General features: G+C 36.8%; 1 protein-coding gene across 1 annotated transcript in view; it reads left to right on the forward strand.

Annotated features, from left to right (window-relative positions):
• The window catches only part of KCNH8 (potassium voltage-gated channel subfamily H member 8), a 182,807-nt gene extending 167,557 nt beyond the window's left edge, over positions 1-15,250 (forward strand). Inside the window, exons 14-16 of the mRNA XM_063154272.1 lie at positions 1,627-1,733; positions 2,822-2,898; positions 13,605-15,250. Coding sequence (XP_063010342.1) covers positions 1,627-1,733; positions 2,822-2,898; positions 13,605-14,315 — 895 coding nt within the window. The 3' untranslated portion in view covers positions 14,316-15,250. The remainder of the gene's footprint in view (positions 1-1,626; positions 1,734-2,821; positions 2,899-13,604) is intronic.
• The last annotated feature ends 7,190 nt before the right edge of the window (positions 15,251-22,440 follow it).

A 22,440-nucleotide genomic window follows, 5' to 3' on the forward strand; every position in this document is an offset into this window, starting at 1 on the left:
GCTAATATAATTTCCTTTTAGACTGAATCTTAAAACACTGTAAAGAATGTAGCATGTATAAATTCCAAGTCACATCTGAGTAAGCTTTCTCCTGTGTGCTTTAAAGGCAGTTATAATGTTAGCATTTTATATAATTAGAAACCTCTACAAAAGTGATATCGGTGTTTAAAATTTGCCTTTTGAAGCAGTGAGGCCAAATGACATTAAATGGGTTTTATAGAAAATTTCAAACAAAGTCATCATTCTGGTTTTCAGCTGCAGACAGCAGTGTAGGCCAGGGCTGCTCAAGCACCACATTTGAGCCTCCTCTTCTACCAGAGGCTGATTAAGATTAGAGTCAAGTCTAGTAACATCCAACTGGCATCATGAACACTCAGACATGACACGGAGATCTAAATCCACAGGAAGAGCCAAAAAAGATGAGAACACATGGTGTTCATACAGAGGTCTGAGTTACATGGGTCTTTCAAGCCCAATACATCACAGATATCTCTGTGTTGTTTGTTCTTTTTCTCCAGGCATTTCCAGTCAAGAAGCTTTCCTGAAAATATCTTTATTAGATGAAAAGTATAATGTCCATCATCACAAATTTATCCCAAAGGACTGAGAGGCTAAGAATTTTCTATCTTAGCCCTTCCAGATTAGTATTTAACTCATCTGTCTGCTGTAAGACAGAATATGAAGCTTGTTCCTGGACAAAACAAGAAATTGATGCTTCATATCAGTCAACTTGCAGTTGTATGATTCTCTTTTATTGACTTTAATATAGTTCTCTTTATAGCACAATTTATTTTAGCTGAGAGCAGAAAATTATTTTCATGATTATATATATTTTTATACTGTATATCGATTCCTCCAATACCTGTTATCTATTCTTTGAATGCAGAAATCGATTATTGTATAAAATAATGTTCCTTTTTTTTTCCCTTTGGCTTTCTTGACACTAAAAATTACAGATAACTGTTATGCATGGGTAGAAATAACTGGCAAAAAGGTCTTTTCTAATAGTCAGATCCAATACCATTATTAATGTAACTGGGACACTGGAGACTGGTCTGCGCATCTTCCTATATGAAATTTGTAAACAAGATTTCCCTGCCTGAACTAGTTCATTTTAAAGAAATTTAGAATAACTATTTGCATGGAAATTATACTTTTGACTGACGTTTACAGAGATGTTTTCATAAATATATTATGTTCAGGCTTAGGCTCTGCCTAAGTAAACCTAATATGAGAGCCCGATTATGGGCAAGGAGATTTTAGTTACACAAGAGCATAGTGAAGCCTCTGTTGCAGAAGAATTGCAGCAGATTACTGTAAATATGAAAGACAAAATATAGTCCATGTAGTTTTGGATCGGACCTAGAATATGCTGTGAAAGTCATGAAAATTTTGAAATCTCAGTTAATTACACTTGGCCTGGCATTCCTTCCTTTATCAGTAATTTTCATTTTTAGTGACTAGCAAGAAGTTACACCAATATAATAGGTTCTACTTCTTTCTATACTTAATGCTGTGAAAAATTTACCATTGTTTAAAAATGTGCCCTTTAGGAGTAATTATTACAACATAATTATGGACATGATGTTTATGAAACTGCTCCATTACTCCAATTTTTCTCAACAGAATTGTCGATGGGATTGAGGATGGAAACCATAACGAAGAAAGCCAAACCTTTGACTTCAGCTCTGATCAGCTCAGGCAGGAATCCAGGTTATCTCCTACAACTGGAGGTGAGCATTGCCTGGGAAAATCACTTTTTAGAGAAAACAGTTTTCATAACTGCTTTTTGTTCCCCTTTATTTCTTTCATACTCACTAGTGGCATAAATGGATTAAACATATTTATACTCTCAGTACCATTTCAGTGCCATAATTGTAAAAAAACCACAACAAGGTCCCAAAGGTCATTTGTTGTTTTTGTGCTAACAGACAGTCATGATAAAACAGTTTGTGGAAGGGACTGGTTTTTCATGCATTATGCTTTACCAGAAGAATTGTACAATCTGCCTCATGCTCCCAAACCTTTGGTCATGGAAGGTGCTAAACACAAGGACAAAACTGAATGTAAAAATATTATAATACTAAACTGGGAAAAAAACAAGCCATAAATAAGAAGAAAAAAAAAAAAAAAAAAAAAAAAAAAAGAAACAAAACAAAACAACCAAACAAAAAACCTACCCAATTATTTAAGAGCCATATGTAAACCTGGCTCTCAATATTTTTAAAGATATTTAGAGAAGTGGAGGGGTATGGAACTATATAGATTTTTAAAAAAGTGAAAACCTTGAATTACAAGGGGTTTTAGGAAGTCTTAAATGACCTACAACTGAAAAGGTTGGTGAAGCAGCACCATAAAGCAATAGAATTTGTCAAGATGGGGGGGAAAAGAATTTTAAAAAGAGACAGAGGAACTGTTTCCAGCATCCCCTCTTTCAAAAGTAAACAGCTCACACATAGCTAAATGCCTTTATCATGGGGGCAACTAGGATGTATATTGTTTCTCTGAAAGCCAAGCAGGAAAATAATAATTTAAGTTTAGTCATATTTATGATTTTTAAAAGTGTCAAGCTGTCATGTGGATGGCACCAAGGTTGTCGTTTTCATTCCTTTCAGGTCCAGAGTGAAGAGAGCAGTATGGACTTTATTAATTGCACTTCTCTCAAACATTATAAAATGAACATTAAATACATGGTTTAATTTTCATTCTAGCCAACTGCAAAACAGGTTTAAATTTAAAGGATTGGTGTAGTGCAAGAACAGTATGATCATTTCTAAGTGATTATACTCTTGTCATTTACATGAATTTGAATTCTTTTCAGAGGCTGAAATTGGTGCTGCTGTGCTCGTTATCAAAGCAGAAGAGACCAAACAGCAGATCAGCAGGCTTAATAATGAGGTAACAAGATTTTGTGGGGGTTGAAGGATATTAACAATGATTCAAGGAATGCTGGAGAAAACTCAGGAATATGATAAATGTGCTTAGAAAACTGGATGAGGTTCCTATATGTAGGGCAGTTTGGGGCCTTTAATTAATTCTCAGATTAATTTTCTACATGAAACCTACATAAAAGTTTGTGTCACATGCTTGGGCTATGACCAGAATGAGGTTAGTGTATCTGGTTTTCTTAGGATTTAGTCTCTTCTGGGTATGCCCCTATTTGTCTCATTCCTCTCATTATTTCCCCAAGTTCCTTCTCCCATATTTTCTTGTCTTGATGTGTGTTGTGCTTTTACAGAATTTCTTTGAAAGACATGCAAATCCATTCACGTTCAAATTTACATAGAATGATTCAAATCACTTTACCTGTGTTCTACTTAGGATGAAAGAGAATTTCATCCCTTCCTGCTCAAGCAATACGACCTGAGGAATGCAGGGCCAATAGTGTTCAGTGACACTTTCTATTCCTCGCTTTTAATAACTTCAAGCCTGTAATCAACTATCAATCCAACACTAGGGAGATGTTCTGTGGTTAAACTGTTTCATTTACACAGCCCTGGCACTACTTTAGCTAACAGGAGTAAAGCAACAGATAACTTCACAGTGGTACTGCAATACTAAAATCTGTTCCTAGCCTACAATGTCTTTCAATGTGAAAAGATTAGAGACAACTCCTTATACTTCCACATGGGGAAACATTTAAATAAGTCCCACCACTCAGTTTCACTTCTTCCCTGAGCTCTTTGGTTACCAGAAATGTCCAGTTTGGGTTTTTTTCCTTCTTTATTGTGTATGTTTAATCTAGCTATTATTTCCCACTTACAAAGTGTTGAGTTTATAAACCTCCTTCATCCTGAGTCAGCTTAAGTTGATTAGATAACTTAAATATCCTGAGCTAAGACTGCATGTGTGGTTAGTTAGTTACTATGGATGCATCAACTCATTTGTATGTAAAACTGTAGAGTTCAAAAAAAAGTCTCATGACCCATTGACTATGGGTCATGAAAAACTATGTGTTTTTATAGGATTTGGTCAAAAAACTCAAAAAAACCTTCAAGATGTTCATTGACACCACCATCATGACAGAAAATTATATTTCCTATGTAATGCTTTTGAAACACACAAGTCATATTGATTCATCCCTTTTGAGGACAGTCATTTTTAAAATAGGAGGATGTATTATATGGCTATCTGCAAGAGGCAGTTGGAAAATATATCATGGTGACAGATGTTCCAAGGCAGGCATCTTGTGGATTAAACAAACATTTCAACTGGAACAGTTCTGAGTTTCTCATTGCTTTTCTGGTGAAAAGTGATAAATAAATAAATCTTGGAGCAGGGCAATATGTTAATCAAAAAAAGAAAAAAAACCTCCACATGTTCAAGGTCATTTCTCTCCACATGCAATTTTAATTTTGCCCTAGTAATACTATCTGAACAAAACGTTATGCAACTTGTTCGTTCACATTAACATAACACAGGCAGTAGGACTAGATTTAGATTTCATAGGTAATATTCTGGGCTCAAATCCCAGAGATGGATGGGTATCCTCCAAGTCCTCCCATGGATGAAAATTTACATTGGAAAAACCGCATGACTGAAAGGCTGCTTAATTGCGTATTCTATGTGTACTCAAACATACCCAGCTGGAGTTTCTGAAGTGATAGTACAGAGTTGGTGCTTACCCAAATGAGCTCATGGTAGCCTTGCTGATCCACAGTAGCTGCTGCTTGAAGTTTTTTGTTGTTGTAAAAAGTATAGAATATTTTTAGACCCAGTGCTTTCATCATTCCATCATTTGACCAGTAATGGGAACTTAGCACTGATGCTGCATCAGACTTGTAGCAGTAGTTAAAATACCAGCAGAGTCAGAAACAAAGCTCTCTGTTAAAGACATGCAGTCTCCTCCTGGTAAAGAAAATATGAGAAAAGAGGTCACAAGTAGCCAGCAGCAGTAAACACTGTCATTAATACATTTTCCAGTGGAGATCAGAAATCAATGAATGAATGCAAAGATAACTGCTTTCATGAAAGGCAATTGTATTAAACAGTTCACTAGTTAGCTTAGAAACATTTCAGCTGTTCATGGGGGGTAAAAGACATGTGTCTTTCCATTCAGACTTTCAATACAATCTCTTGTTAGCAAAGCAAAATGCTACCCCAGAGCAAATTCTACAAAATTAGCTATATCTAGTTTAGAAATACAGCTGAGCTCTTGGCAGTATTTTAGGTATATGGCATCCACTACATAATCCAAAGGCCATTTCTTTTACTTAAGAGAGTAACAGTAGTCAGTGCCTTGATTTCACTTCTCAGATTTGTTAACTTTAATAGTAATGGATGCACAGACTTCCTATAAGGAGAGTAATCTCCAGAGTCAGCACAGTGAATGTGAGACAGACTTGAACACACCCTTAGTTGCTGTTGTACAGCTCCACGGCTTGGCTGCTCAGCCAGTTAATCACCTCCTTCACTTCCTCACCTAACTTCACTGCTCATTGAGCATTCAAGCTGATACAGGAATTTCCTCCCAGTTCAGTATTGCAAGGTAGAGTGGAATTGGACGACTTTATCTCCTACCATATTTGTCCCTTCTTCTTAGAATAAATAATCACTGAATAAGGCAGGCATGACATTCATTATAGTTCAGTAACTTCAGTACATGGCAGGTGAAAGCTAGGGGTTCAGGTTCTTGTTCTAGTAAAAACAGAGTTATTTAAGCAATAGTTCCAAGATTAGGTTACTGAATATTTACCAGCATTGTACATTTTCTGAGCTGGGGAAAGCTTGATTCAAAGACCTGCTCCAAACTAAGCAGAGCAAGAATTCAGGAAGAGTATTCTGCCTTACAGCACTGTGTCCTTCCTTTGCAGAGATCTCTACACGTAACCTGGTCTTTCCAATGCATTTGTCTGCAAAGGCTGAGCAAATGAGTGTATCTGAACATTTATCATATTTTTCAGAAGCACCACTTATCTGATGCAATCATAGATAACTACTAAGGAGCCCACAAAGTAAAAATAGGAAACCACTAAGCAGATTTTATGAGGTATACAGATGGACAAGACATTTAGATTAAAGCACTTGCCTATCACTGTCCCATTGCCTGTGTCCTTTAAGGCTTTTAACTCTCTATCATTTGAAAGCTACTGCAAGAAAAGGGCAGAGAAATACCTTGATTCAGTTTGAAAAACAAAACCCGAATTATTTACAAGAGATCAGTTAAAATAAGAAAAATACACAATATTTAGCCATATTTCCTCCCCTAAATACAAATACACATTCTCCATTCAAAAACACAGGTACATGATTTTGAGCTCAGATAAAAAGGCCATCTCATACAGTGCATGAAGACAAACTCAAGTTGCTTTGTTGTGCAACCCAGCTTCAGTGCAACCTCCCTCAGCTTCAGAAATCTGGGGGCTGATTCCGTGTCTTAATGTCTTACCACATTGGTAGATCCCACAATTACAGTACTAAAAGAGTATAATGAACACGGTACTCATATTTCTCCCATTCAACTGAAAAACAAACAAACATGAGGAAATATGAATAGGGTCAGGTTTTGAGCTAGATAATTACTTTCTATTTAGCTCCACATTGGAGCACTTAGTGGAAATTCAGCTATTTTTAATTTTAGGTTTTAAATGCAAGTACTTAAAATAAGCATCTGGCACTTACGCAGAACAGAGAAAATATATTCATGGGAATATTTAACTTTCACCTAACAAAAGGAACAATCCTAAACAAATATGTTTATTTTCCAAATCATAAATTTTATGCATATATTATTTTTAAATGTATTTCAATTCCAGCTGTCAAAAATAAATTTCATTCTCCTCTCAGTACAGAAAAAAAACATTTTTAATATTAAAAATATATGCAAATGACAACCAAGGCCACTAAAGACAATTTGGTGAAGCCAGTCAGGCTTCTAGTTTTACATAGGGGATATATTGTTAAAGTTCAATTTGCGACTTGAGAGTTCACATAATGAACTCACTTGACTTAGAGTAATTAAATACGTGCTCTTCTTAACAAGTTCATAACTCTATCAGCACACAAGAGAAATTACTTTGCAGCAAGGCTATCCCAGTGATTTGGTTTGTAAAATATCCTTCAATCAAGAAAAATGTGGCAAAAAGTGAACTAATGACATTTATAGATGATGAAAACTATTAAAAGTAATCTACTCATTTTGGATTTTAGCCATGTAAATTTCACATTAAAGCAAAAACATAAAACCAAGTATCATTTGTATGAAGAAATAAAAGCTTTCTAAACACTACATGCAGACTGAATTCACTTTGCCTACTGAGATTTTAAAAAATACATCTCTTTTAGCACTGACATTCATGTTTCCAAAGAAGCTTGTTGTTTTGTCTCTCTAGCCTCATAGTTTGATAGCTGTAGAGAAGCCTTTCCAGCTAACTTTTTCTTCTTTTAATGTTAGTTTAATAGGCATTGACTGATGAAGGTAACAAAAATAGTTGATGCTCTGAAGCCTAGATTATATTTTTTTAACCAGAGCACACTGCACATACATGCTATAAGTCCCATATGCTGTGGTGTGCCCCTGGCACTTTTCCTTGGTGGAAGGGCACCTGAGACAAAGGAATTAAGCAAGAGGCAGCCATGCAGTATACAAATCAACTGGACACCAAAAGCTGACTTCAAATTTGAATAAAAAATATTGTTACCATGACAGATGATGACATTTGTCCAGTTAATATCTAACAGGCATTTCAAAATGTTTCTGTACTCATAAAATCTATTTTCCCAACATCTAAATGTGAATGCCTGTGGGTATGCAAGTTCATAAGTTCACATCTTTTTCTTTTTTGCCTAGAAGAGCATAAGAAAAAGCTGATTGGTGTTCTCCTTCTACAGTCAATTTATTCTGGAAACACGCTATTCCAGCAGATCTCAGCAAACCAAATTTCTTTTGACTTTCTTTGCCCATTACATTTGCTAAAAGTTCTTCACTGGTATAATTTTCTTTTGAATTGTCTTTGTTTTCATCTTTGAATTCACTGACAAAGTAGACAATGTCAAGCAGCTTTAGTAATTCCTTGTGAAGAAAACCCCCTTATAGAGTTCAATTAAAGAAGATACGCTGTTTATGTATCCTGGGAGTATGATTAATGCCCACAAAGTGTCATTTAGCAGACCTCCATAGACAATTTTCTATAATACCCTGCATAGGCAGAACATTGTATTTATGCCTCTGACATTTTCTTTTCAGATGTAATGTTTAACATTTATCTTTCTTGAATTTCATATTACTGATATTTAAAAGTGAACATGAATTCCATTTAGACATTCAAAATAAACATTAAATAAAAACAGATCTGGATAGGGTGCTGAAAAGGATATTTTCAAATGTCCATGGATGACAGCTAGCTATTGGTCATAAATCTTTCCAATCATGTAAGGATCCAGCTTATGGTGGTTATGTCCCCTTCATATTTTCTTGTAATTCTGGAAGAATGTCAGATGGACAGTAACATCTTAGAAGTCTTTTGACAAGATGTATATTACATCTAAAGTTTCTTCTTATATTTTAAAACAGCTCTTCAGTTAAGAAAATTATAGTTTTACCATGGTTTATTCTTAAGAACTGTAATGTTGCCTGTCCTCTTTTAACTATTCGTTTAGATGCTTATAGAAATTGTATGCTTAATATTTTTGCCCAATATCATATATGCTAGCTCAGGTTTCCTTTCATCAGTACTTATTACCAGCTTCTCCTCTCCCAGCCACCTGGAATTTCCACAATCTTCCATTTTCTCTCAATCAATGGCTAGTCGGTCAGTTTGTCTCTGGTAATTTTTAATTCCTTGCAGCTGTAGTTTCCAAACCTGATTTCCTTATTGTCACCATTATGCTGACACCATCCTGATTCTTTGCCAATCGGAAGACAAAGTCCACATCCAACAATCATAGAATCATGAAATGGTTTGGGTTGGAAGGGCCCATAAAGATCATCCAGTTTCCACCCCCGCTATCAGGGGCAGGGACACCTTTCACTAGACCAGGTTGCTCAGAGACCCATCCAGCCTGGCCTTGAACTCTTTCAGGGATGGGGCACCCACAGCCTCCCTGTGCAATCTGTTCCAATGCCTCACCACGCTCATTGTAAAGAATTTCTTCCTAATATTTAAACTAAATATACTGCCTTTCAGCTTGAAGCCATTACCGCTTGTCCTGTCACTACATCCTGTTGTAAATGATCCCTCTCCATCTTTCTTGTAACCTCCCTTTAGGTACTAGAATGTTATTTCAAAGCCTTCTCTTTTCCAGGCTGAAAACTCCCAATTCTCTTAGCCTTTCCTTGTAAGACAGGTGCTCTATGCTTCTAATCAAGTTTCCTCTCATACCGCTCTGCCTCCACTCCCCTTCCCACCAGATTCACTCCCAGTGAAGAGCCACAAATTATTATTAAAACTGCAGTTTGGGAACTCTTTTTTCTAGACTGAATTTCATGGGACTTCTGTTAAGTTGAATATATTTAAATACTCTAGTCCTTTTTACTTCTCTTGTTTATCCTTGTGTGTTTAATAGCAATAATCTTGGTGTCCTAATTCACCCAGACAAACTGGTCACTGGAACTACCAAAGAGCTGGCTAGAGAGCCAGCAAATGACAAAATTTCCTACTCTTAGATGGTAAAGCCAATTGCACAAGCTTCCAGATTCCTGGATTTATGTCGCTGAAACTGAATCATCATATCATTGCACAAATCCTATAGATTTAATCTGAACTCAGATTAGCTGCACTGGAATTTTTTTTTTCTGCAACTAGCTTTGTTTCTAAAGCCATTAAATCAGAAACATCTGTCACCACAATACCAATGGCCACAGAGCTGCTGATAGATGATCAATGAGGAGTCTGTCCCTGCTCAATTCTTGTTTCATTCATTCAACAATGCAGTCAGTAAGAAACAGAATACCAGCAGTTAGTTAATCTGAGCTTTAAAGACAACTCATTTTATCTGGTAATCTTCCTGACTTAATGATAAACCAGAATAGAAGATGCAATGAAAGACCAAGCAAGGGAATAGAGAAGCTGGCATATACAGCCCAAGCCAGGTAATTCCTCCACTCTGCCAAAATACAGCTTCCATTTCTCAAGAAGCCAATATTCATCTTCATTTCTTTGGGTGTTCAGAAAGAGTCAAAGCAGGAAGACATCTGGGTCTGAAGTTTGAATTTCAAAAGGGAGTAAACAGAGGGAGAAAAAAATATGTACAAATAAGAATCTAATCAGTTTCTAATCAGAAAAGAAGTCTTATTTCATCCATTATTTAAATTTAGGGTTCATTATTAAAGTCACCCTAGGACATTCAGAATTATCCAGGAACAGTGATGAGAGCTAGGAATTCCAGTTTAAAATTTGTCTTTATAACATAGATATTGGAATATATAATGGGAAGAAAAATAAATCTGTTTAGCCATTTAAACAAGCAACAAGCATCATACCATTCCTACCTAACTACATGGAACAAAATACTCAAACTGCTGAAAAGTTTAATACTGGTAATAAAAAAAATACTCTTTCTTCTAAAACTGTCAAAGTAATTTTAAAATACAAAATAGATCTGCTAAAATTTTTATTTTAACCTCTATTTTGAATATATTCTTTCCTGATAACATAGTCTACTAAAAAGGCACGAGCACATTGCTTTCAACCAGTTTGAGAAGCACCTCTTGCTACTTGAAGCTAAATCTGTCTAAAACCCAGTTTCTACACCCGGAAACATTGCAGTATCTTTTCCAAGCTCTAGGAAATGTTAAGGCAGCATTTCGAGTATATTTGGGATCTCAGAGATAATTTTAAAGCTGTCTGCCTAGCACAGCAGGAACCATTTGTACCAGTAGCTGTTTTGCCTAGCAATAATCAGTGATCTCCTGAAAAGAGTGCAGCCTTATTGGCATGCCAGGAATTAGCCCTTTTTCCTCAGGAAGAAACCATACTGCTTTCAATTTCTCTTTCACAGACTTAAAATTCCTTCGGCTTTTAATCCGTGTTATTTTGCACTTTCTCAAACATTGTGAAATTTTTAATAGTACTGATAACGTTTTTCCCCCCTATTACACCATTTTATTTGCATCTGCTCAGGGACCTCTTTAGGGTATAACAATAATAGCATAAACAGGGTAATGTTGGTAGGAACACTAATAGTATGCTATGCATGTATAGAACTACAATAATATAGAGACATATAATTAATAGCAATATAGATACTGGAGGTTTAATCTATTCATCTTGTCACTGTAAAATCCTGAAAGCTACATGTTTTTTTGTGTATGTGACATCCAGAGTAGGTCCAAACAGATATTACTAACTGATAGTGGTGAATTAAGTTTGGCATAACTATTCTGACTATCATCCTACTGGAAATGATTAAAGCCTACTTTATAGGGGTTTTCCTATGTTGGTACAAGAGCAAGTTTGTGAGAAGAAAACACTCTATGAGCTAGCTGAAATATCAAAAATAGAGTGTCTGGGCACTAAAGCAAGTTGTAATGATCAGAAATTCAGGGCTGCCACAAGTGCTGATCCTGGGATTGATTTTTGCTGTATTTTCTTAGTGATTTGGCAAAAGAAACACGCTAAACGATGATGCAACTTCTAAAAAGCTCATAAGTGATGAGAAATGGAAAACAAAAACGAGGTTCAAACCAAACAAGACATTTTAAAATTGTGGATATTTTCACACAGCATTCATAGTTTAGGTAAGGTACATACTCATAAGGTAGTGTCAATATTTTTATTTGCACATCTGCAGAAAGCCCTGGAAAAAATGATGCAAGTTGGGAAATTATGCACAGAAAATCGTTGCTATATCCATGAGGTGTAGGGGCCAGTGATGAACCTAAAAAGAACTGATGACCAGTGAATCTAGATAGCCATGAGTTTGATTGTCTGTCTTCCCCCATCCTACCCAAAAAAGCTTCTGGAGGTTTTACAACATCATCTCCGACAGAACATAGGAGTTCTTGTGAGGGTGATTTGTCCAGAAATCTCACTGTTTTCTCACAGTCTGACGGTACCAAGAACCTTCACTGGCTGCTTTGACCCCAAGGGAAACCTGCTCACAGAACACTTTGGCAGCACATTTTAATTTCTCACATTAACTGAAGTTACCAGGCATTCAAAGCTTAATCTCTGCTGACAGAAGAGGATCTCATGGTATTTTCTATCTACCATGACTCAATTAGACAAGGCAGAAAGAAGTGAAGAGACAGAGATCCTGTCACCTGCCACTCAGAAGTCTCCTCCCTTTAAGGATTTTATCTCCAAAGGCAGTGTGATCATTACGAAATTATTAAACAATATATTGGTTTTGACCTCTAAGCTCAGAGAAAAATAAATAGGTCTGTAGAAGTTGTATTGGAGCTTCCTACTTTCTTCTCCAAATTTCTTTATAATTATTATGTCTGGAATAACACAATCAAACTCAGCCTGAAATATATTTCCAGCAGATTTCTTCAGAACTATCCTGACAGAACAATGAAAATTAGTCTGTGTAGGTCATCTAATCAGTGATGTCTCTGCGTGATGTTAAAGAAAATCTCCTTGAATTAGCTATTTTCTTTTTGACATGTAGCTTGAAGATTAATGTGCAGTCATGTCGTTTTTCAACAGAGTAGCATCAGTATGAGAAACTCTATTTTACTGATAATGATGGTGCTTTGACCTAAAATAGATTGATAATTATCATGGAGACAAATTTACTTTCTATCCTTCAAAATTATGAATGGGTTACTTTTATGTTTGAGCTATACTTTTCTTTGCCCAGAACATCCTTATAAAGACATTAAAAAATGTCCCCATTAATGTTCAAATGCCAGTCAGCTTTAAAACACAGATTCAGAACTTGCCAATCTGATCCCCACCCAAAACGGCAGTGTTGAGGAAAGACGTCGTGTATTTTATGGAACAAAACGGATGCTATCAGCAGTTTCAGCATTTAAGAGAAAAAATCTAATTAAAAATCTGATTCTCCCTTTTGCACATGCACCAGAGAAATCTATGCAATGGATTAATGTCTGTTATATGTAGTGCCTTTCAAGCATACCCAAAAGCGCATGGAAACAAACTGTTCCACAATCTTATATTTTTTAAATAGAGGTAGCAAGTGAGCTTTAGATTTTTCAGGTTTCCCCCCCCTTTTTTTTTTTTCATAGCAGTCCACAAGATTTTCATTTAATAGTATTTGCATCCAGCAACTTAGAGTATGGACTTCTTTTATTTTGCTATGAAGACAGCAGTATACTTCATATGTATTTCTAAACAAGATTTCACAAGACCTCATTTTTACATAATTCATCAGCATCAAATTGTTTAATAGAAAAGTTTTATAGTTTAAAATATTTAATGATTGATCAAGAAAATATTGATGTTATCCAGCATCTGGAAATCATCTCAGTTCTGACCCTATGACCATTTTTTATATACAGGGAATAATTTGAAATTAGGTAAATTAAAGTATCTGGAAGGAATATTTCCCATATACACTAGCAAAATGTATTTCTTTAGTGTAGAAACACTGTGCCAAAGATGAAAGTTGCTATTGCTGGAAAGAAAAGAAGGATGTATGTGCATATTTTAGGCATGGTGCATTAATAAATACTGTGATATTTTGCCCTTTCACAACAGATAACATCTTTAAGTCAGGAAGTCTCACAATTACGTAAGGATATGAAGAATGTGATGCACCTTCTGGAAAACCTGCTCACGTCCCAGAAGCCTCCAGGATTCTGTGCTGTGCACAGCCTATCTCGAAGTCCCACAATGGACAGTCTGCAGCCTCGAGTGGCTTGGACTACACATCAGCCTTGCTCTCACACGCAAGCTGGCAACTTCTCTTGCACCAAAGCACAACTTTGTCGTGGAAACACACTATGTGACATTTGGAATACAGATCTGTCTTCTGTAGGCAGCAGTCCCCAAAGGACTGAACCCAACCTGCAAAATTCTATGGATGGTGAATTTTATTATACAACAGGCCTTCAAAATTCCCCTTCCCAGTATCAGGTAATTCAGAAAGACAATCTGCAATTTTTAAGATGCACCTCTCCCCATTCAGACACTACCCTGACTCCTCTTCAGTCTATTTCAGCAACCCTTTCTCCTTCAGTATGCTCTTCATCAGAGACATCACTGCACCTAGTGCTGCCCAGCAGATCAGAGGAAGGGAGCTTCAGCCAAGGAGCAATCAGCTCCCTAAGCCTTGAGAACCTGCCAGGATCATGGGACCTGGAAGGAACAGCCGGAGTAACTTCTGCACAGAGCCCAGATTTCCCAGTAGACATTGTGACAAGCACGAGGGATGTTAAAGATAAAGACTGCCAAGCCATAGATGTATGAGAAACAGTGAAGTGGTACTCAAAGCATGTTCCACAGCTGCCAGTTTTAACTTTAGAGAGTACTGCATGACTGCTTTATTTGATCCCCGTTTTGGCGATCATGGAGACTTACAAACGTGAAAATTCAGACTTATAGAAAGTAAGAAAAGGTAATGGTTCATACTATAGGAAAAACAATAAATTTCTAGATTCTAGAAGCATGTTGAAAAAACATTTTGAATACATATATAACCTGTCTGTTTGACAGACTTTTGTGATAGTCCAAAGACCCTGAGGGTCAGAGCAGCTGGAAGTCTAGCACAAAGAACTGTCGTGGGTGGCTTTTGTTCATCGAAGCAAAGGTTTTCCCTGAGTGTCTGACTGTTGTTCCCAAACAATATCTATGGCACTGTTTGCTTCAGGTGATCGTGGGTCCTGCTGGTCTTTTTGTCAGTTCTGTGAAGGCAAAGGACATTCGCTGCATGTCATCTAGACAATCAACCAAATAGAGCTGCTAGAGAGTGCTTAGATGTTGCACGTTATTTGTCATGTAAATGAAACCTCTTAATTTATCTAAAAATACTATTTTTATATACTTGGTATGAAACATGTACCTAAAAATTATTTAAAATATTTATAAAGAGAATAAGAGTTTGGTTTCATTTTGGTAAAAGCTTGCAGTTTTAACAAGAAATGCACTACCATCGTGTATTAGATCAAATACTATTTATTGTTAAGATATCATGTAGTTTACAAATGACTTCCCTTTTATGTGCATGCAATTTGCAATGAATGTACTCATTCTGGTGGAATACAAATAAATTAAGGTATTATTTTATTTAAAAAAATAAAAGAGCTGAAATGTTATATCCTATAATAAGGTATCACTACTTAAAAAACGAGTTGTTGTACTGATACCATTAATTATTCTTGGTTTATGTCTTAGTATTGCATTGTAATTCGTAAGACCAAGTCAACATTTAAAATACTTTCCTGTTTAGGGGCTTTATATCTGGTTAAGAACATAAAAAGGGATGAAAACTAATGAGCAAACTGAGGAATATTAAAGGAGAAAATTACAATCTTAGTAAGTCTGAATCAAAGAAGTAAGATTAAAGTATTTATTATTAAAGTAGTTATTTATTAATTGATCTTTTTGTTTCATCTCTAAAAACTAGCTTTGATTTTTAGTCAGAAATTTTTCAAAGGAAATACTATAGATTTGGTGAATTATTTAATCTAGAATCTGACTTAATGTACCCCCAACATTTTTTTCCTGGTATTTAATGTACTAGAAACATATTGCTACAGTGCAACCAAGGCTACAGATTTGCATTGGAATTTTGATTTTTATATATAAAGATGTGCAGTGAACATCAAATTTACATATCCTTTAACAAGCTTTCTAAAAAAAAAACACACAAGCCAAAATAAATGTCTTAAAATGGATAAGTAAACTAAGTTATATTTAATAATTCATGCAAACTGCTGGGTATCAAAATTTTTAAAATTTTTACAGAGCACAGATTTATGTTTAACTTCCTTAAGAGGTTGTTTTGGTGGGATTTTTAATAGAAACTTCAAAGACAAAATATATGTTAACATTTGGCTGTGTGTGGGAATACAAACCCCAGCTGACACTCTGTGACCAACCTACATACTTCCACAGCCATTTTCCTATTGGTACAAATTAGGGATGAAATGTCATCTCCAATTTTGGGCTACCTGAATTTTGCCAGTGTGTCTACACCTCAATGTGAGTGTTTGTATACAGGGTTTCTTACTTTCCCTTTATTCCAGTTTTTACTGAGTTTAAGGTAAATAGAGAAGTACAGATTAAATAAAGAATATCCCAGAAATTTTTTAAAATAATAAAATAATAATAGATAGTAGCAAATAAAGTAACAAGTACCATTCTATCATATTTCTGCAAACAGTCCTAGTTCCTCTTTAGCCGTCCGCTGTTGCCCATCCTACTTCAGCACTGGGCAGGAGGCTGGGGGACGCTGCCTGCTCCCCACTCCCAGGGCAGGAGCCCCACCTCACCTCGGCACCCTACAGCCACAGTCCTCTCCTGTCCTCACCACAAGGTGCAGCTCCTTGGGATGCACTGATACATGCTGCACAGCTGTCCACAAATCCTGATTCCTCAGCCTACCGTATTCCAGTTACTGACTGAGAGTGCACAAACACACCATGCCTATTTCCCAATATCATTTAACAATTTCCATTGCCCACATAAATTGGGAGAAGCATTTGCTTTCCCATTTTATGACATATAAACCATTATGTATATGCACTAAGATTTTGGCATTGGGTTTTTTAATTTCCAGTATAAACAGTGGTGTCATGAGATTAAAACCGGATGTTTTGTCCTGGAGATTTTGTGTCGGTTTTGTATGAAAGTTTAAAAAGGTCAGTGGAAACACAAAAATCCTCTTTGCATACACAGCTTTAGTTTTAGTATTGTACATTTTATTCTCAAATAAAATAAAAAAAGGCATGTACAGTAATTACATAGAAATAGCACCAGGATATCGGTGCTAAGTTGTTCTGTTTCTGCAACTGTCAAGCACATCCCAAACAAAGCTGGCAAACACTGTTTGTACTGGCCATAGTTTCAAGGAACACACCAGAATTGCAGAGATTCTGTAAGAGGGGAATCACACAGGTGAGTGCTCTGCCTTCCAAGGAAAAGCTTAAGGAACTTCAGACAAGGCAAGAACAACACCGTCATTCCAAGCGTTATGGTTTAACCCCAGCCCCATGCCACCACTCACTCATTTCCTTCCTGTCAGAATAAGCAGCAAAATTGGAAAAGTAAAAGCCAGAAAACTCATGGGTTGAGCTAAAGACAGGTTTACAGGGAAAGGAAAAGCCATGCATGTGAACAAAGCAAAGCAAGGAATGAATTCACTGCTTCCCGTGGGCAGCAGGTGTTCGGCCACCTCCAGGAGAGCAGGACTCAGTCGTGCGTAACTGTGACTTGGGGAGACAAATGCCCTCGCTCCAAATGTCCCTCCCTGCCCTCCTCTTCCTCCAGCTTTAGCATGCTCAGCATGGCACCATATGGTATGGAATATCATAAGTTGGGGTCAGCTGTCCTGGCTGTGTCCCCTACAACTTCCTGAGCACCCCTCTGGTGGGTGGGGGAGGAATAGAAAACTCCTTGGCTCTCTGTAAGCCTTGCTCAGCAGTACCAAAAACCCTTTCATCACCCTGTTTCAGCGCAAATTCAGTCCACAGCCCCACACCAGCTGCTGTGAAGAGCAGGTATGAAGAGCTGTGTGAAGCAAATTAAAAATCCCAGCCAAGACCAGCACACCTGGTCAAAATCAAGGAAAGAAGAGAAAAGTCTTGAAGGGTAGTACTATTTTAAACTCCCTGATACCATCATAGTATGAAGGTCCCAGGAAAAGCATTCCTCAAGCAGCTTTTGCAGAAATTATCTGCAACCAGTGCAAAAAATTTCACTTTTGAAAGTGAAATGAAAATTCACAGGGACAAATGTGAAAGCTTATACTTCTGAAACGGAACAGTATCCAAGCAAGATTACCATGGACATAATAATTCTACACACAAAGTGGCCATTGAGGATATATGGGATTAAAGCAACAAGCACTGTAATATTTACATGCTACCTTCAAAAAACTTTAAGTATGAAAATCAATACAAGCATCCCATACCCTAACATCCAACCATCCAGTTCAGACAATTGAATTTATTCCTTTTTACACTAAGCTTTAGAAAATTAAAAAAAAAAAAAAAAAATTGTTTTTTGCTATGGATTGTTCTTCTCATCTAATTCTGCATCAGTTTACTTCCAAAGTTTTTACATTTCCTTCCTTTCTTGCATTTACCATCACCATCCATTTCTTCTTTTGTAGAGTAACTGTATTTCTTTTCCCCTCTCTATTTATTTCCCCATTTTTTTCTCTCACTTATTCAGTTTTATATTCTCTTTCTAACTTCATCAAATTCAACCGTGTCTTTTATTTTCTGGTAATTTTTCTATTAAAAATCATCCCAAGTCTGCCACTAATAAACTAAATGGTTACTGAACTCTGTCATGCAACAGGACAACATATTTGGTCTCTGGACTCAGGCAGTAAACCACTGGACTTTAACCAAAATCTCCTGCACGTTATATTCTCACAATGCTGTAGTTGCTTTCACTGGGAATGGCAAAAAGAATGGAAAACATGAAAGAGATGCACTGGAAAACAAACAAATCAAAATACCCAAAGTAGGAAATATGTCTTCTGCTTCAGGTACATCATTACAGATATGTATTTGTCTTGGGCCCACTATAACTACTAGATTCAATTTAAGAAGCACAGCTTGTCACGAATTCTGCAAATACTTATCATTTTTTCACAAATCATAGCCAGCGCTTGTGATAACCTTGCTTTCACCACTGGCTGGTTATCTACCACTATCTAATTAGTCTATCTGCTATCTGCAGGTGAGATTTCAATACATTTCCCTTTGTGAGGCAATTTTGTAACACACTGTGTCAATAACCTAGGTGGTAGCTTGTAAAAATCCTGTGTTCCACAAATGAAACCTTGGGTTGAAACAAACTGATCTCAATATTTTCTGCATCTTCTTTCCTTAGCTTAAAAGCACATGGTTCTTACATGCCTCTCAATGGGACACACTTTAGATATTTTCTACTACTGGGACTACCACAAAAAGTGTTTAGTCACATTGCCATGTTCTAGAAAAACACTTGTAACAATTTACCTCAGTCTTAAAAGAATGAGGTTATAGCTGGTAATTTAGCACTGGAGTAAGAAATAAGAAAAGGAAAAGGGCTGGTGCTTGATTTTCTGGATCACTCCCCTATCTCAGCAACAGGAATTTACCAGCTGTCATCAATTCCAGCAACCTACTGAGTCTTTGTTTCACACAGAAAATGAAGTAGCTTACCTCAAGAAATCCAAGCTCATCTCATTCATTATCTGAAAATTGTCAAAATAGTTAGATACTAGTAAAAAATAATTCACAGCTGCACATTCATTAGATAATGCCACATGCAAAATCAGTTTCACCCCTTTCAAGATGAGCATAAAAATCACATCATCATTCCCAGACCAGCCACTGATCTCCTGTGTAATTTATAAAATTCCCTTCCCAGGGTTTCTTCATTTCTCCTATCATACATTGTCAGTGGCAACAACAATGACAAGAAACAGCAATTTCTGGTTTCAAAACCACAAAGAAATGCCACAGATCTGATCATTTCATTTAGAGAAAGTGGAATATGAAAAGAAAATTTTATCTATGTACCTTGACACTTGATTTTCCAAGTCTTTGGAAATCTCTCAAAGAAGCACGTTATTAATGTTTAAGAATTGAAGGACTCATGTCAGTCACAACTTGGTACCACAAAAGTTGTGCAAGAGGAAAAGCCATACCTTCTTCTTTCAAATTGTTTTAAAATTCAAAATTTAGTAGGGATCCTTACATTTGTGCCTTGATGGTGTCTTTAAAGTCTATGCCCTTATTTCCAAGAGATTAATATTTAAATTTTTTCTCTTCACAGATCTTCTAGAACCCACTGAAATTTTTGCTGTGGTAAATCCAAAGGTTTTATACATGACCAAGAAATAGAAAGGTAGAAAAAAAATAGTGAAGATCTTTATCTCCAATTACACTGAATTTTACAAATTATACATTACAATTGTAAATGGCTAATATGTATTTAACCATAGAATAAAATATCAACAGAATTAATATGACATGCAATAAATGCTTTCACCAACAAACTTCTGAGAAATATTTCCTCAGTTTTCAAATTTTATTATCCTAGATGCTGTTACCAACCTCACATATGCAAAGTTGTCTGACAGAGTCCCTAAAAGAGCTACAACTTCAGACAAATATTTGAATTCATTCTCTTTTTCAAATGCCTTTGATCTATTACATTTTTTTCTCTCAAAATGCAAAGTGGTGCAAGAGTTGCCACTGTCATAAATGACAGCTGTAGGAACAGCTGCATAAACTTGCAGTTTTGCCTTTTGCCAAACATTTTGTTTGTAACTATTGTGATGCCTCAGGGTCCTTTGTGCAGAAGAACCCTAGGCTCTTAGAAAACAATGGTGGAAGTTTTAAGCAAATCAAAGTGCAATAGAAGACTTCTCAGGGAAATGTGCAAATATATTAAGGAATTTTTTAAAATTAAAATTTCATAGGCCTTCACATTTAACATCCACAAATCCTCAGGACTTTTAGAACAGTCAGTGCAAATTTCCAAATGTCTAAGCACACTTTATCTGCCCTTAAATTGCACATTTCATATGGAGTGGGTAATGTTATATGTGTGTATTGACCCTGTCCTGGCCTACATAGTAACTATTCTGATCCTTTATTTTTAGTGTAGTCTACCTCTGACTTCTTCATAGAATAAATAGACTATGTTCTTCTTCTTCTCACCCTAATACAATACAAAATAACTTTAGTGACTAAAAATCCACATATTTTGAAGGGTTTGCCTTCACAAGGCACTTTAAAGAGTTTGCTTCCTATTCAAAAAAAGCAAAGCTTCCTTCAAGAAGGAGATTAAAAAAAACCCACGCAGTGTTAACCTCCCTATGCACAAACAATCAAATCCCACGCGCCAGTTCCTTCTTGACTCTGCAGTCAGACACAGGACAAAAACTGCAGCACCCTGAGACAAATTGGAAGCACAAGCCTCAATAGGCAGCAATACTACAGACTAATTATACCTTTTTAAAGGCCAGCATTGTCAATCATTTACTTCCTGACTTTCCTTACATGATTTTTTTTAGCCTAACACATATATCTAGTGCTGCTGGATTTCATTTCCCCACCCCTACACAGCACTGATGCACAGAAATACAGCTGGTATTCTTGTTAGAAAAATGCCAACATTATTTCAGTAACCATGCAAACTGCTTTTAGGCAGAATTTTAAAGTCTGTAGTATATGCAAATGAATGAACAGGTTTCTTGCATTGTACTTGTTTATAGGAAAGGAAAATTATAACCCTTTAATAGAAAATGTTTTTCATCTCACCCACAGTAGTCTGAAATTTTCCTAAAGTAAATAGAAAAGGTCGCTTTTATGCCTTTGCTTGCAATGAAATTGTGGGAAGCAAGGACATGGTCAGGATGGACAGGAACAACACCTGCTACACACACACTCTCAGAATGCTATACTACCTCATAACATCATTTTTAAATGTTACTGAGTCATGACTGTCAGGCAGCTTAAATGTGTTCAAAGACAAGCAATCACCTGCTTATTTTTTCCCATACAGAACTACCAGTGTGTGTTACAGATTGTGCCAGAGAATCTCTGATGATTGTATACATAGATCATAAAAATAGTTACTGGCACTTGTACCACAATCACAGAGAAAGCAAAAATTCCTCATTCCCCACCTCTCCAACAACATGAACAGCTTTTTATAAAAAAAAAAAAGAAAATTGCTGCTTGGTATTTTGTAAAACATTATACTTGTATTAGGTTTGCCTGGCCAGCTTTTGGTAGCAACGGCAGCAGGGGTGGCTCCTGTGAGAAGCTGCCAGAAGCTTCCTCCATGTCCAGCTGAGCCAATGCCAGCCAGCTCCAGAACAGACCTGCCACTGGCCAAGACTGGGCCAACCAGAAATGGTGGGAATACCTCTGTGATAGCAGATTTAAAAAGCAGGAACAAAAAATTTCTTGTACAGATGTAATTGTGGCCAAAGAAAAGCAGGGTAAGGATAAGTGAGAGGAGCAACTCTGCAGACACCAAGGTCAGTGGAGTGCTCCAGGCACTGTAGCTGAGGTTCCCCTGCAGCCTGTGGTGAAGACCAGGGTGAAGCAGCTGTAGCCCTGCAGCCCATGGAGGTCATCAGGGACACAGAGATCCACCTGCAGCTGTGGGGGAGACCCAGCTGGAGCAGGCTCCTGGAGGCACCTGCAGACCCAAGGACAGAGGAGCCCACATTGGAGCAGGTTTCCTGGTAGGGCTTGTGACCCTGGGAGGGACCCATGATGGACCCAGCTGTGCCTGAGGAACTGCACCCCGTGGAAAAATGACCCGCATTACAGCAGTTCATGCAGAATTGCTTGTGAGGTGGACTCACTTTGGAGAAGTTCAAGGAGAGCTATTGCGCATAGAGAACACAGGCTGG

Source organism: Melospiza melodia, chromosome 1 (assembly GCF_035770615.1).
Source record: "Melospiza melodia melodia isolate bMelMel2 chromosome 1, bMelMel2.pri, whole genome shotgun sequence".
Taxonomy (NCBI): domain Eukaryota; kingdom Metazoa; phylum Chordata; class Aves; order Passeriformes; family Passerellidae; genus Melospiza; species Melospiza melodia.